Source organism: Capricornis sumatraensis, chromosome 12 (genome assembly GCF_032405125.1).
Source record: "Capricornis sumatraensis isolate serow.1 chromosome 12, serow.2, whole genome shotgun sequence".
Lineage (NCBI taxonomy): Eukaryota > Metazoa > Chordata > Mammalia > Artiodactyla > Bovidae > Capricornis > Capricornis sumatraensis.
In genome coordinates, this window is record NC_091080.1 from 80,659,145 (window position 1) to 80,674,952 (window position 15,808).

Here is a 15,808-nt window from a genome sequence, read left to right on the forward strand (position 1 = left end):
AGAGTGTATTTTCTAGGTACTTCTTCCAAAATAGTACTAGATACAAAATTAATGCCAGCGTGGCTTCCATCAGTCTCTACAACATTCCCAGTCCCATCCAGGAAGCAAGTCTTTTTTCACTAGGGCTGAACACCTTCCAAACATGAAAATGAAAGAACGGAATCCAAATTACAGCAGGAATCATCCAACAGTAGCTTTAATTTCTTTTCTACAATAAAAAAAAACTGCTGCTACATTTTATTTTTTATTTTTTAATATAAATTTATTTATTTTAATTGGAGGTTAGTTACTTTACAATATTGTATTAGTTTTGCCATACATCAACATGAATCAGCCATGGGTGTACACGTGTTCCCCATCCTGAACCCTCCTCCCACTTCCCTCCCCGTACCATCCCTCTGGGTCATCCCAGTGCACCAGCCCCGAGCATCCTGTATCATGCATCAAACCTGGACTGGCGATTCATTTCACATATGATATTATACATGTTTCAATGCCATTCTCCCAAATCATCCCATCCTTCTCCCTCTCCCACAGAGTCCAAAAGATTGTTCCATACATTTGTGCCTCTTCTGCTGTCTCACATACAGGGTTATCGTTACCATCTTTCTAAATTCCATATATATGTGTTAGTATACTGTACTGGTGTTTTTCTTTCTGGCTGGCTTCACTCTGTATAATAGGCTCCAGTTTCATCCACCTCATTAGAACTGATTCAAATGCATTCTTTTTAATGGCTGAGTAATCTTCCACTGTGTATATGTACCACAGCTTTCTTATCCATTCATCTGCTGATGGACATCTAGGTTGCTTCCATGTCCTGGCTATTATAAACAGCACTGTGATGAATATTGGGGTACATGTGTCTCTTTCAATTCTGGTTTCCTTGGTGTGTATGCCCAGCAGTGGGATTACTGGGTCATATGGCAATTCTATTTCCAGTTGTTTAAGGAATCTCCAAACTGTTCCCCATAGGGGCTGTACTAGTTTGCATTCCCACCAACAGTGTAAGAGGGTTCCCTTTTCTCCACACCCTCTCCAGCATTTATTGCTTGTAGACTTTTGGATCACAGCCATTCTGATTGGTGTGAAATGGTACCTCATTGTGGTTTTGATTTGCATTTCTCTGATAATGAGTGATGTTGAACATCTTTTCATGTGTTTGTTAGCCATCTGTATGTCTTCTTTGGAGAAATGTCTGTTTAGTTCTTTGGCCCATTTTTTGGTTGGGTCATTTATTTTTCTGGAATTGAGCTGCAGGAGTTGCTTGTATATTTTTGAAATTAATTCTTTGTCAGTTGCTTCATTTGCTATTATTTTCTCCCATTCTGAAGGCTGTCTTTTCACCTTGCTTATGGTTTCCTTTGTTGTGCAGAAGCTTTTAATTTTAATTAGGTCCCATTTGTTTATTTTTGCTTTTATTTCCAATATTCTGGGAGTTGGGTCACAGAGGATCATGCTGTGATTTATGTCGGAGAGTGTTTTGCCTATGTTCTCCTGTAGGAGTTTTATAGTTTCTGGTCTTACGTTTAGATTTTTAATCCATTTTGAGTTTATTTATGTGTATGGTGTTAGAAAGTTTTCTAGTTTCATTCTTTTACAAGTGGTTGACCAGTTTTCCCAGCATCACTTGGTAAAGAGATCGTCTTTTCTCCATTGTATATTCTTGCCTCCCTTGTCAAAGATAAGGTGTACATAGGTGCGTGGATTTATCTCTGGGCTTTCTATTTTGCTCCACTGATCTATATTTCTGTCTTTGTGCCAGTACCATACTGTCTTGATGACTATGGCTTTGTAGTAGAGCCTGAAGTCAGGCAGGTTGATTCCTCCAGTTCCATTCTTCTTTCTCAAGATTGCTTTGGCTATTCGAGTTTTTTTGTATTTCCATACAAATAATTATTTGTTCTAGCTCTGTGAAAAATACTGTTGGTAGCTTGATAGGGATTGCATTGAATCTATAGATTACTTTGGGTAGTATACTCATTTTCACTATATTGATTCTTCCGATCCATGAACATGGTATGTTTCTCCATCTATTAGTGTCCTCTTGGATTTCTTTCACCAATGTTTTATAGTTTTCTATATATAGATCTTTAGTTTCTTTAGGTAGATATATTCCTAAGTATTTTATTCTTTTCATTGCAATGGTGAATGGAATTGTTTCCTTAATTTCTCTTTCTACTTTCTCATCATTAGTGTGTAGGAATGCAAGGGATTTCTGAGTGTTGATTTTATATCCTGCAACTTTACCATATTCATTGACTAGTTCTAGTAATTTTCTGGTGGGGTCTTTAGGGTTTTCTATGTAGAGGATCATGTCATCTGCAAACAGTGAGTGTTTTACTTCTTCTTTTCCAATTGGGATTCCTTTTATTTCTTTTATGCTCTCATTTCTGTGGTCAAAACTTCCAAAACTATGTTGAATAGTAGTAGTGAAAGTGGGCACCCTTGCCTTGTTTGTGACTTTAGGGGAAACGCTTTCAATTTTTCACCATTGAGGATAATGTTTGCTGTGGGTTTGTCATATATAGCTTTTATTATGTTGAGGTATGTTCCTTCTATTCCTGCTTTCTGGAGAGTTTTTATCATAAATGGATGTTGAATTTTGACAAAGGCTTTCTCTGCTGCTATATTTTAAATGCAGACCCCTAGGAAGTGGTGCCAGTCCTATCCAAGAAGTAATTTTTTTTTTTTGCACTGAAAATTTTCTGAATGTGAAATTGAAAGATGAGAGTCCAAACAGTCCTAATGAGAGTGAAAAATCACCCAAGGCTAGAGGACACACAATTTTCTTAGCCAAGACCTCCTCAGAATTCAAACCTCAGTGTTTTTGTTGTTGTTGTTTTCATAGTACCCCTCCAGACTGCTCCTACATTTTAAAGGCAGACCCCTAGGGACTCAGCCCCAGTCTCACCCCAGAGGGTCTACAGCCCCTCCAAGGAAGTGAATGCGTGGGTCCAGGGCCCCAGTGACCATGGGCAGGGCTCCAGGCAGGTACTCTGGGAGCCCAAGCCCCTCATAGAGCAAATCTCAGGGACCTGGGCCAGAGCTCAGCCTGTGAGTGAGTTAGATGGAGAGTCTGGAGGCAGCAGACTGCAGCTCAGTCCCTCTCACATGTGTGATGACATCAGACAAGTGACTAAACTTCAGACATTTTTAGGGGACTTCCCAGGTGGTAACAGTGGTTGGGAATTCACATGCCAATGCAGGGGACACAGGTTAGATTCCTGGCAGCCTGGTGGGGGGATTAATATCCCACATGCCTCAGAGTGCCTGAGCCTGTGCATCACAGCTAGAGAGGCTGTGTGTTGCAACAGAAGATCCCACATGAAGCAAGAAGATCCTGTGTGCTGCAAATAGGACCTGATGCAGTCAAATAAATAAATAAAAATTAATTAATTAAATATAATGTTATTTCTCCAAACCACTCTACTTTCCAAGTTTTTAGAGTAAAGATTTCCAAGTCATGCCACAAAAATGATTGATTCAACAGTCAGTTCTTTAATTGTTATTCCTATGTAAGGGTTGGGTTAATCTTATAATAACCATATGAAAGTGAAGTCCCTCAGTCATGTCTGACTCTGCGATCCCATGGACTCTAGCCTACCAGGATCCTCCGCCCATGGGATTTTCCAGGCAAGAGTACTGGAGTGTGTTGCCAATTCCTTCTCCAGGGGATCTTCCTGACCAAGGGATCGAACCTGGGTCTCCCACATTGTAGGCAGATGCTTTACCATCTGAGCCACCAGGGAAGTCTAGAAGCATGGAAGTACACCAGTCTGGAAGTACACCAGGAAGTATAATACCATGTATAAGTCTATAATGGACTGCGTTAAGAGTGGACACATCCAGTGGTACAGGGATGTGTACCAAATAAAACAAAAAAGACAGAGTCCCCACCTTCATTCATCCAGTCAGCAGAGGTTGTTGAGGAGCCAGGCACTGTCCTACATGCCAAGGATACACCCGCTGGTCAAGAGAGGAGACAACACTATACACCATGTAAATGGGGACACACAGAACGAGTATAGAAAATGCCCTTTCAGGCCATGACATGTGCTGTGAAGGAAAGAAAGTAGGGCTGCTGTCTTAGATGGGGAGACACAGGAGCCCTGAGACTCTCTGGGGAAACATCCCTGGAAGAAGACACAGCAGGTGCAGGGGTCCTGGGACTGAACAAGCCGGGCTGAGGCACCTTCCTACATTCACAGCTTATGGAGGCTTGGGGGGTACTCATAAATGGTCAAGTGCAGCCCTCTGTGGGCTGTGGGAAGACAAGGGGCACAGGTACCCACTGGAGGAGCAGGGGGAATGGCAGGGCCCGTTTTTCACCTTCTTTCTGTGCCCTGGCGCACTGTTCCCTAGCTTGGGGACAGAGGGACCAGAATACACAGACCGACAGGGGTGAGAAAAAAGTGAAAATGATAGTGTCAGTTGCTGAATCACGTCTGACTCTTTGTGATGCCATGGACTGTAGCCTGCCAGGCTCCTCTGTCCATGGGGTTCTCCAGGCAAGAATACTGGAGTGGGTAGCCATTCCCTTCTCCAGGGAGGGGTGAGAAAGGGCCCCCACAAAGCCAGCACAGCTGGAAAGGCTGGTGGGCACAGGCGGCAAAGAAGCCTGTTCTCTGTCTGAGGACCTGGCGCCGCATCCTGAACGTGGTTGGCAGGGGTCTGTGAATGGCTTGGAGCAGGGGGGTGAGCTGTGTAGACAGCAGCGTGGGAGTCTGATCAGGACAGACCCGAAGACCTGATGACACAGGAGGCAGGGGCCTGCTGATGTGGGGCTGAAACATGTTAAAATCCAAGTTAGACACAGGTAAACTGCATCAGTTCCCTCTAGGCCGCTAACCTTCTGTAGGTGACAGACCCACACAATGTCTGCAACATATAGATGTAAATTCACAGAACCTTAATAAACGTGGATGTATATTCACAACTGAAGGAAACTTAACAGAAGGTAGAGTGTAATTCATTCACCTGTAATATAAAACAATCCCTATTACTAATCTAAAATACTCCCTGGTGAGCTGCAGTTCATGGGGAGGCAAAGAGTTGGACATGACTGAGCAACTGAACAATAACCTCATTACTAAGCTTCGACATGCCCACCATCACTCATAGCATATTATTCTATCCAACTTTCTAACTAGAGAACATTCTCACCTTGCTGCTGAGAGATTACAAAAACTGCCTTCATGCTCTCTACTTTGGGTTTCCCTAGAGAATGTGGCTGTGATTAGCAAGCAACAATCTAAACAAGCTTGCTCCCATCGAGTGTACATTTCAAGTCATTAAACCCAAAATGTTTAAGAAAACTTTACAAATACTTCCTGTGCTCGAATAAGAACTTGGGAGTACTGTGATCAGCACACTGTTCTCAGCAATCAGAATACATCCCTCTTCCATCCCCATGACACAGATGTGATGGCCAGCAGAAACTCTTCAGGAAATGATGGAGAACTTGTGCAGCCTCACATAAGGTGGGGTGACAGCCATTTGTAGTTTCAGGTCAGGGTCCTGGGAAGAGGGAGCCTAAGCTACCCATAAAGCCAGGAGGGTAGGGGTGGGGAATCCCTGTCACAGCACTAGCCCCAGTCACTGAACTCATGACAAGTCACGGGGCACTTCTCTAAGGGAAAATTCATCCAGTCAGGATCAAGAGAGGATGGGGAAGGGGGCCAGATTAGAGCTGGAGGCCCTGCCATGTGTCAGCTCCTCTGCTACCTCGGGTTCTGAAAGATTCGATTCTACTATGCAGGTTTTAATTGTGGTAAAATATGTTGTTGATGTTGTTCAGTCCCTAAGTTATTGCTGACTCTTTGCGACCCCATGGACTCTAGCCCACCCGATTCCTTTGTTCCTGGGATTCTCCAAGCAAGAATACTTGAGTGGGCTGCCATTTCCTTCACCAGGGGATCTTTCCAACCCAGGAATCCAACCTGCATCTCCTGCTTGGCAGGTGGATTCTTTATCACTGAGCTACCAGGGAAATCCTGTGGTAAAATATACCTAACATGAAATTTACCATTTCTGCCATTTTAAGCATACAGTTCAGTGGCGTTAAGCACATTCACATGGCTGTGCAGTCATCACCAAAATTTATCTCCACAACTCTCATCATGCCAGCACTAAGCATGTTTTTCATACGGGCAGGTTCAACCTCTGCTTAGTTGACATGGAATCCCAGCTCCTCGTGTCCAGAGGTCAGAGCTCCTCACACATCTGCTGACTCTGCTGAAGTTTCTACTTTGTTATTCTGGACCTGCTGTAAATCAGTCACGTCCCCTCAAAATTCGCTTGTTGACATCTTAGCCCATTAGTACCTTAGAATTTCATAACAGGGACTTTAAAGAAGTAACTGTTACCCTGAATTACTCTGGGCGTAATTTAATCTGATGGGGATGCTTAGAGGAAGAGGAGACTAAGACACAAAGGGAGAGACACAGGCTTGTATATCAATGCAGTTAGAACACACCCTCTCACCACCCGCAAATGTAAGCTTAAAATGACTTAACCACTTAAACTTAAAACATGACACCATAAAACTTCTAGAAGAGAACACAGGTAAAATATTCTCTGTCATAAATAACATCTACTTTTTCTTAGCTTAGTCTCCCAAGGCAATAGAAATGAAAACAAAATGATCAAATGGGACCTAATCAAATGTACAAGCTTTTGCACAGCAAAGAAAACCATCAGAAAACAAAAAGACAACATACGGAATGGGAGAAAATATTTCCAAATGATGCAACGGACAAGGGGGTAATCTGCAAAATATACAAACATTTCATACAATTCAATAACAAAAACAAAACAAACAACCCAACTGAAAAATTAGCAGAAGAACTAAATAGACATTTCTCCAAAGGGTATATATATATACAGTTGGCCAATAGGCACATGAAAAGATGTTCAACATTATGAATTATTAGAGAAATGCAAATCAAAACTACAGTGATGTACCACTTCATACCAGTCAGAATGGCCACCATTAAAATAACAATGGCTAGAAAGGATACAAAGAAAATAAAGCTTTCCTACACTGTTGGTGGGAGTGTAAGTTGGTAGAGGCAGTATGGAAAACAGTTTGGTGGTTCCTCAGAAAATTAAAAATAGAATTACCCTATAATCTAGCAATCTCACTCCTAGGCATATATCCAGACAAAACCACAAAAAGACACATGTACCTCTATCCTCATAGAAGCACTATTCACAACACCCAAGACAAGGGAACAACCTAAATGTCAACTGAGAGCTGAATGGATAAAGAAAGCAAGAATGAACGCCATTTTCAGAAACATGGTTGGACCTGGAGATTATCACACTAAGTGAAGTAAGTCAGAAAAAGAAAGACAAATATCATATAATACCATTAATCTGTGGAATATAAAATATTGCAAAAATGAAACTATCTACAAAACAAAACCAGATCTACAGACCTAGAGAACAGACTCTGATGTAGAATAAACCATTCTTAAATTCTAGACTTTACTAACTATTTTCAAACCTAGTAATAAGCATAAACCAAGGGTCTTTCCAGTCAGTACTGAAAACTTTGCTTCTCACGTGTCTTAAAAAAATGATGGAGGATTAACAGATAAAGAAGCTGTGGTACATATATACAGTGGAATACTACTCAGCCATAAAAAGGAATGCATTCAAGTCAGTTCTAATGACATGGACAAACCTAGAGCCTATTATACAGAGTGAATTAAGTCAGAAAGAGAAATATAAATATTGTATGCTAATACATATACATGGAATCTAAAGAGATGGTACTGATGAATTTATGTTCAGGACAGCAATGGAGAAACAGACATACAGAAAAGACCTAAGGACACGGGGGTGAGGGAAGGAGGGAGAGGGTGAGATGTATGGAGAGAGTAGCATGGAAACTGAGATTACCAAAGGTAAAATAGATGGCCAATGGGAATTTGTTTTATGACTCAAGGAACTCAAACAGGGGTTCGGTGACAAAGCATAAATAGGCTGGGAGGGAGGTTTGGGAGGGAGGGGACATGGATGTAACTATGGCTGATTCTTGTTGATGTATGACAGAAAACCACAAAATACTGTAAAGCAATTATCCTTCAATTAAAAATATAAATAAATAAAACAACAAAAAAAAATGATGGTGGAAAAGAACTGCCAGCCAAGTACCAGGTTACCAAGTCCTGTTCTCTGACTTAAAAATTGTATGTCATCTTTCTTATTCCTGGGGTCTGGATCCAACAACTGCAATTAGCATGGGGAATCTGCCATTTATCCCTCACTCCCTGAAGCACAGACCCCACTGGTCTCCACACACTGGAACACCTTCTGTATTGTCCTTTCTTGACCTCATCATGATGCACGATTTCTCTACGATGGATTTTCTGTGGAGGGAAGGGAGGGGAGGGAGGGGCATGAGGGCAGAGTGAGCTGAGTCTCCTGAAGCACAAAGGCTTTCCTGAGCTCTCTTCCCTGATCTCTATAGAGTTCTTGGAAAGCAGAGATGATAGAAACACAGGAGTAAACTCACTGTTCGAACAAGTGCCTGCTGACTCCTGCATCCACTGCACTGAATGGATCATCCAGGAGGTAGATGTCTGCATCCTGATACACGGCTCTAGAAAACGTAGAGAGATGTCAGGAGAGGACACTTCACAGTCCCTGGGTCTCATCTCTGAATCATGATGGTGTCCAACAACTCCAGGGTCATTCCAGGAGTCCATGGAAAGAACCAAGACCCTGCTTCATACAGGCCCACCCAATGAGCCTGGTCTGTGTGCTCATGTCCACTAGGAGCTGCTGACGGGGAGGGGGAGGATGGCAACCGAAACCCCATTTACCTGGCGAGGCTGACCCGGGCTTTCTGTCCTTCACTCAGCGGGGTTCCTCTGTCTCCTATCACAGTTTGATCTCCGTCCTCCAGAAGCTGTAAATCCTATGTAGAGATAGAAAAGGGAAAGAGAATAAATTTAAAATGTGTTCTCCTCCTCTCATAGCTCAGTTGGTTAAGAGTCTGCCTGCAATCGGGAGACCCCAGTTTGATTCCTGGGTTGAGAAGATCCCCTGGAGAAGGGATAGGCTACCCACTCCAGTATTCTTGGGCTTCCCTTGTGGCTCAGCTGGTAAAGAATCCACCTGCAATGCAAGAGACCCCAGTTCGATTCCTGGGTTGAGAACATCCCCTGGAGAAGGGAAAGGCTACCCACTCCAGTATTCTGGCCTGGAGAATTCCATGGACTATATAGTCTATGGAGTCGCAAAGAGTCAGACATGAATGAGCAACTTTCACTTTCCTCTCATCCTTTTTTATTTTATTTTATTTTTTTAGCCAAACCATGTAGCTTTTGGGATCTTAGTTCTCTGACTAGGGAATGAATCCACAATCTCAGCCATGAAAGCATGGAGCTCTAACCACTGAACCACCAGGGAATTCCCATCCTCCTAATCCTTTAGGACCAGCTCTTCATACAAGTATTTGATGAAGGGCAATGGGAATGTTTCATAGTGACTAAATATAGCCTTGAACAACAACAACAACAACAAAACCTCTTTGGTTTCTCATTTGTTTTCATTCTATAGTTTTTCACAGAATTTATGCATTTGACTATTTTCACACTTATTTATTGAAGATCAACCTTTACACCAGGCATTATTCAGGGCATGATGAATTCAGCCAGAAAGAAACAAAGTTCTAGAGTTTCTTTCCATAGTGGGAGATGGATGATATAAGAAATTAACCTGAGTATAAATACTGAGGACAGAAAGGAAAAGCAAGCTGGCTCAGGGGGATGGAGAGTAAAGGAGGGAAGCGAGTCCACACTGGGGTGTGAGGGCTCTGCTCAGAGAGGGTGTGAGCAGATCTGGGGAGGAGGAGGGACTCAGGCAGACCTGGAGAGGCTGCTGCACACAGAGGGATGGGCGAGTGCAGGGGACACGGGGGAGATGCCCAAGGCGTTCAGGACAAGGAGGCAGGAGGGCAGAGTAAGAATGAGGGGAGTGAGGGCAGAGACAGAGCAGGAGGAGCCCTTGCATTACTCCCAGTAACAGGGGAAGGGGGAGGAGGGAGGACTGACCTGGTCTGAGGTGTTTTAAAGAATCACTTCTATGCTTTGTGGAAAACAGGCAGTAAGGGGGAATGCGTGAGGGTGACTACAAGTGAGGAGGCACCTGGAATAATCCAGGGGATAGATGATGGTGGTCAGGACCAGAGTGGGAGCAGCAGGAATGGAGCCACAGGGTCACACTCCAGACACACTTGGAAGGTGGAGTCTGTAAGACCTGCTGATGGGATGGCAGTGGGCTGTAAGAGAAGAGGAGGACTGTGGTGTCTGAGACATGAGGAAGGGGGAGGACAGGGTCTCCATTTGCTGAGTTGGGGAAGATGGTAGATGTCGGTTTAGGAGACTTCACTTGCGGACAAGGTGAGATGATATCATGGTGATATCACGGTGCAGCTGGACATGCAAGTGTGAAGGTCTGTGCCAGAGACACAGGTATGAGAGCTAGTGGCCAGGGTGGTGAAGGCACAGGACTAGTTTTATCAGGGAATGAGTGTGTCTTAAATTTCTAATTTTGCTGAACATGATGTCAGCTTCCCACTTCCACAGAAGGAATAAGACCTGACTGCAGTCTTCACAGTGATACTTAAGACCAGTCATAGAGTTACAGACAAGAACTATACAACAAAAGGGAGCAAAAAAAAAAAAAAAAGCAGGCTGGGCAGGAAAAACTAAAGGGAAACAGTGTACTCAAGGAACACGCGGCAGATCAGCTAAACCAAGTAGACGCTTGCCTGTGGAAGCAGAAAACACTCAAAGCTAAGAAGGATGTGAAGCTTTGATTTGAGAATATGGGAAACTATCATAACTTTTATCTGAATACTATTTAAGAAATAAATAGACAAATCTGTTAATTTTCCCGAGAGTACCTGGGGAAATAAAAAAAAGATGACAAGAACATCCCCAAAACCACAAAATAACAATAAAGTTTAAGTTACACAGTTATGTTAGAAATTTTAGACTGCCTGTAATTATCACTGGACAGATCCTGGCATAGACAAGCAGCACTCATTTCTTTGTCTCTACTTTAGCAAATTTGGGGAGGAAGCAAGTGGCACACCGGGGTCTCCATGATAAACAAGTTCTTGGATCTCCTAAGTCTCACTTTCCTATTCTACAGAATGTGCTGCAGAAACAAGAGTCACTAACCTCAAGGCTGTTGGTAGAATCTAAAGTGTAGGAAAACCCTCCATAAATGGAAAAAGGACAGGAATTGATAGCTTGCTATTGGTGACTGATCACACTCCTAGTAAATAGAGAAACTGAGACTCAATCCCTGAGCCTGCTGACTCCTGGACCTTGGAGTTATCTCATCAGCCTGAATTTATATTCCCAGTGTGATTACTTCATATCTCCCTATTTTATTACAGAAAAGTTTTCAGCTCAATAAGCTTAAAGGTTTACTTCAATTAGATCTACTTATTAACATATGTCATACAAAAAAATTTTGCTTTTTTAAACTGTTTTTTTCCTCCAAGATTAGGCAGATGTGAGCACAGGGAGAACTGTAAGGAGAAATCTTTATAATATTTATATGCATTTAAGTATCGATGGATGAAGAGAAAAAGGCTGTGTTAGTAACAGTTGCTACCATTAACTGAAACCCTGACTTGTTTGCATTGCACAGGCGTGGCCTGTAGCCTTTAGGGTAATCCCACCCCTCCACCATGTAATAAGAGAAGAAACTGAGACAAACATCTGGAGTTACTATCTGGGACTATTTTTCTCTAAAGGTCAAACCTTTTCTACTACACGTGCGGTCTCTGTATCTTCAGGCAAAGATAACTCTAATGCCGCTGCTGCGGCTTACTCGCTTCTGTGTCTGACTCTGTGCGATCACATGGACTGTGACCTTCCAGGCTCCTCTGTCCATGGAATTCTTCAGGCAAGAGTCCTAGAGTAGGTTGCCATGCCCTCCTTCAGGGGATCTTCCCGACCCAGGGATCCTTCATTGCAAGCAGATTACCACTGAGCCACCAAGGAAGCCCAAAATAACTCTAGACACCTCTACTAGCTGTGACCATCTTATGTTCATTCACCAACACATGGATTCCAAAAGGAAATAAGTAGAGGCTCTCATAACTCATTAAATGGTTCCCAAGTGCTGCAAAGACCTTGCTAACCCCTTGCTAATTGCTAATCAGTCATAGAGGACATTTCAGAGCAGCAACAAAACCTCTTGGAAAACCGCTGAACCAGTGTCCTCATTTTGCTGTGGAAACCTCAGGCAGGTAACAGGACATGTTCAAAGTGACAGCAGGCAAGTGACACAGCCGGGTCCAGGACTCCCCTCTCGCTACTCCTCTGCCCTAGGCCACCTTCCTGCCAAGGAGAGAAAGGGCACCAGGGGCCCCAACTCTCTGTCTTCACCAGGCAAACAGGAGAGCAGTCCATCTTTGTAAACATTTGTCTCATCACATACAGAAGAATCGCTGTGCAGCCCAGTCTGCAGGGCCCCTTCTCACAGAACCTGCTGCATGGATGGTCCAGGGTGAGGCAAGCCTCAGAACCCTGTGCACGTTACTGGTCCAGTCGCGCCATGTGGCTGCAGCACAGCATCGCCCCCCAGGGAGAACGATGGCCCCTGAGGAAAACGCCGAATGGTAGCCACTGTTCCACAGCTGCTCTTCTCCAGAGATGCTCAAATGTTGGAGAGAAAGACAGGGCTGAGCTTCACCAGAAAGGCAAGGTAGTGAGAGAAACACTCACACCTGGCCTGGGTCTTTGGAGTCTGATGTGGGCATCAGGAGCTGGACATGATTAAGGTAAAGAGGAAACGCCTGAGATCTATTTATTCCGCATCCCACCTTCCACCTTCATCCATCACCTGCTTTTTGAAAAGTTCTTTCTTTTAAACTTCCTCAAGCCAGCACGGCACCAAGGACAATCATGGAGTCTAGAGTCGTGAAGAGGCAGATCAGAACTTGAGCTCCAGATGTTAAGGACAGCTGTTTCATCCCCCAAGCTTCAGCTTTACCAACAAAATTGAGGAATTTGACATCGAGGACACTCATGAAGAATAACTTACATACCTTCTTATATGTGTATACACACATGTGTGAGAGAGAGAAAATGATCTGCATGTAGACTCTGAATGGGAGCTGCTGTCCTCACTGTTTACATTTGCTTCCCCCTTTTCTTACACAGTATTTGCAGTGTAGCGTTAGTCACTCAGCTGTGTCCAACTCTTTCAACCCCTATGGACTATAGCATGCCAGGCTCCTCTGTCCATGGAATTCTCCAGGCAAAAAGTGGAGTGGGTTCTACTCCCTTCTCCAGGGATCTTTTGGACCCAGGGATTGAACTCGGGTCTCCCACATTGCAGGCAGATTCTTTACCATCTAAGCCACCAGGGAAGTCCACACAATTGCTCTTAAATTGTTTTTAAATTTTTGGTTGCACCTTGTGGCATGTAGGATCTTAGCTTTTGACCAAAGATCGAACCTATGCCCCCTGCATTGGGAGCATGGCGTTTTAACCACTGGATCATCACATTAAAAACACCATTTAATAAAAATCCAGCTCATTCCTGCTACCTTGATACTGTAATCAGGAAGGGTTAATTTTGAACTCATACTAGATTTGCTTCTGTGACTTTAATCCTTATCTTACTGCTTTTGTTACTGCAGGCATGTGCAATGGCCTCCCTCAAGGAGATAGCCTGACGCTGCCCACCTGTGAAGGTTTATAAGGAAGTGAAACTAACATCTCCCAGCATGAGGCTTGCTGCTTTATAAGATATTCACAAGAATTAAATGATCTTTTTACTTTGTTTCCTCATGTCCAACCATCTCTGGTTCACAGAAGAATGTGACATCCTGCCCCTGATGAGATGGCTATTTTGAGGTGCTAACCTGCCATCTCAGATATTTGTAAGGCCTCCTCAGAGAATCATTTTGCCTTTTGGCATTTCTTTTCTTGGGATGGTCTTGATCACTGCCTCCTGTACAATGTCATGAACCTTTGTCCATAGTTCTTCAGGCACTCTATCTATCAGATCTAATCCCTTGAATCTATTTCTCACTTCCACTGTATAATCATAAGGGATTTAATTTAGGTCATATCTGAATGGTCTAGTGGTTTTCCCTACTTTCTTCAATTTAAGTCTGAATTTGGCAATAAGGAGTTCATGATCTGAGCCACAGTCAGCTCCCAGTCTAGTTTTTGCTGACTGTATAGAGCTTCTCCATCTTTGTCTGCAAAGAATATAATGAATCTGATTTCAGTGTTGACCATCTGGTGATGTCCATGTGTAGAGTCTTCTTTGTGTTGTTGGAAGAGGGTGTTTGCTATGACCAGTGCGTTCTCTTGCCAAAACTCTATTAGTCTTTGCCCTGCTTCATTCCGTATTCCAAGACCAAATTTGCTTGTTATTCCAGGTGTCTCTTGACTTCCTACTTTTGCATTCCAGTCCCCTATAATGAAAAGGATGTCTTTTTGGATGTTAGTTCTAGAAGATCTTGTAGGTCTTCACAGAACCATTCAACTTCAGCTTCTTCAGCGTTACTGGTCAGGGCATAGACTTGGATTACCACGACATTGAATGGTTTGCCTTGGAAACGAAAAGAGATCATTCTGTCGTTTTTGAGATTGCATCCAAGTACTGCATTTTGGACTCTTTTGTTGACTATGATGGCTACTCCATTTCTTCTAAGGGATTCCTGCCCACAATAGTAGATATAATGGTCATCTGAGTTAAATTCACCCGTTTCAGTCCATTTTAGTTCACTGATTCCTACAACATCAATGTTCACCTTTATTATCTCCTGTTTGACCCCTTTCAATTTGTCTTGATTCATGGACCTAATACTCCAGGTTCCTATGCAATATGGTTCTCTGCAGCACTGGGACTTTACTATCATCACCAGTCACTTTCACAACTGGATGTTGTTTTTGATTTGACTCTGTCTCTTCATTCTTTCTGGAGTTATTTCTCCACTGATCTCCAGTAGCATACTGGGCACCTACTGACCTGGGGAGTTCATCTTTCAGTGTCCTATCCTTTTGCCTTTTCATACTGTTCATGAGGTTCTCAGGGTAAGAATACTGAAGTGGCTTGCCATTCCCATCTCCAGTGGACCATGTTTTGTCAAAGAATCAGACACAACTGAGCAACTGAACTGATACTGATACTGAACCTGCCATCTTCTCTGTCAGGGGCTTCCTGAATAAAGCCCCTTCCTTGTCTCAACACCTCATCTCAGACTTATTGGCCTACGGTGCAGTGAGCAGAGTGAGCTTGGACTCAGTTCAGTTCAGTCACTCGGTCGTGTCCAACTCTTTGAGATCCTATGGACTACAGTACGCCAGACTTCGCTGTCCATCACCAAGTCCCAGAGCTTGCTCAAACTCATGTCCATCAAGTCATTGATGCCATCCAACCATCTCATCTTCAATTGTTTCCTTCTCCTCTTGCCTTCAATCTTTCCCAGTATCAGGGTCTTTTCGAATGAGTCAGCTCTTTGCATCAGATGGCCACAGTATTGGAGCTTCAGCTTCAGCATCAGTCCTTCCAGTGAATATTCAGGACTGCTTTCCTTTAGGACTGGTTGTACCTCCTTGCAGTTCAAGAAACTCTCAAGAGTCTTCTCCAACACCACAGTTCAAAAGCATCAATTCCTTGGCACTCAGCTTTCTTCATGGTCCAACTCTCATATCCATGCATAACTACTGGTAAAACCATAGCCTTTACTAGATGAACCTTTGTCAGCAAAGTAATGTCTCTGCTTTTTAATACACTGTCTCAGTTGGTCATA

General features: G+C 43.3%; 1 protein-coding gene across 2 annotated transcripts in view; it reads right to left on the reverse strand.

Annotated features, from left to right (window-relative positions):
* LOC138088939 (ATP-binding cassette sub-family C member 4-like) overlaps nucleotides 1–15,808 on the reverse strand; it is a 157,757-nt gene that overhangs the window by 90,149 nt on the left and 51,800 nt on the right. For both annotated transcript variants that reach the window (XM_068984192.1, XM_068984190.1), the window contains exons 12-13: nucleotides 8,835–8,929; nucleotides 8,525–8,611 (exon numbers count right to left, since the gene is read on the reverse strand). In XM_068984192.1, the coding sequence (XP_068840293.1) occupies nucleotides 8,525–8,611; nucleotides 8,835–8,929 (182 nt within the window). The remainder of the gene's footprint in view (nucleotides 1–8,524; nucleotides 8,612–8,834; nucleotides 8,930–15,808) is intronic.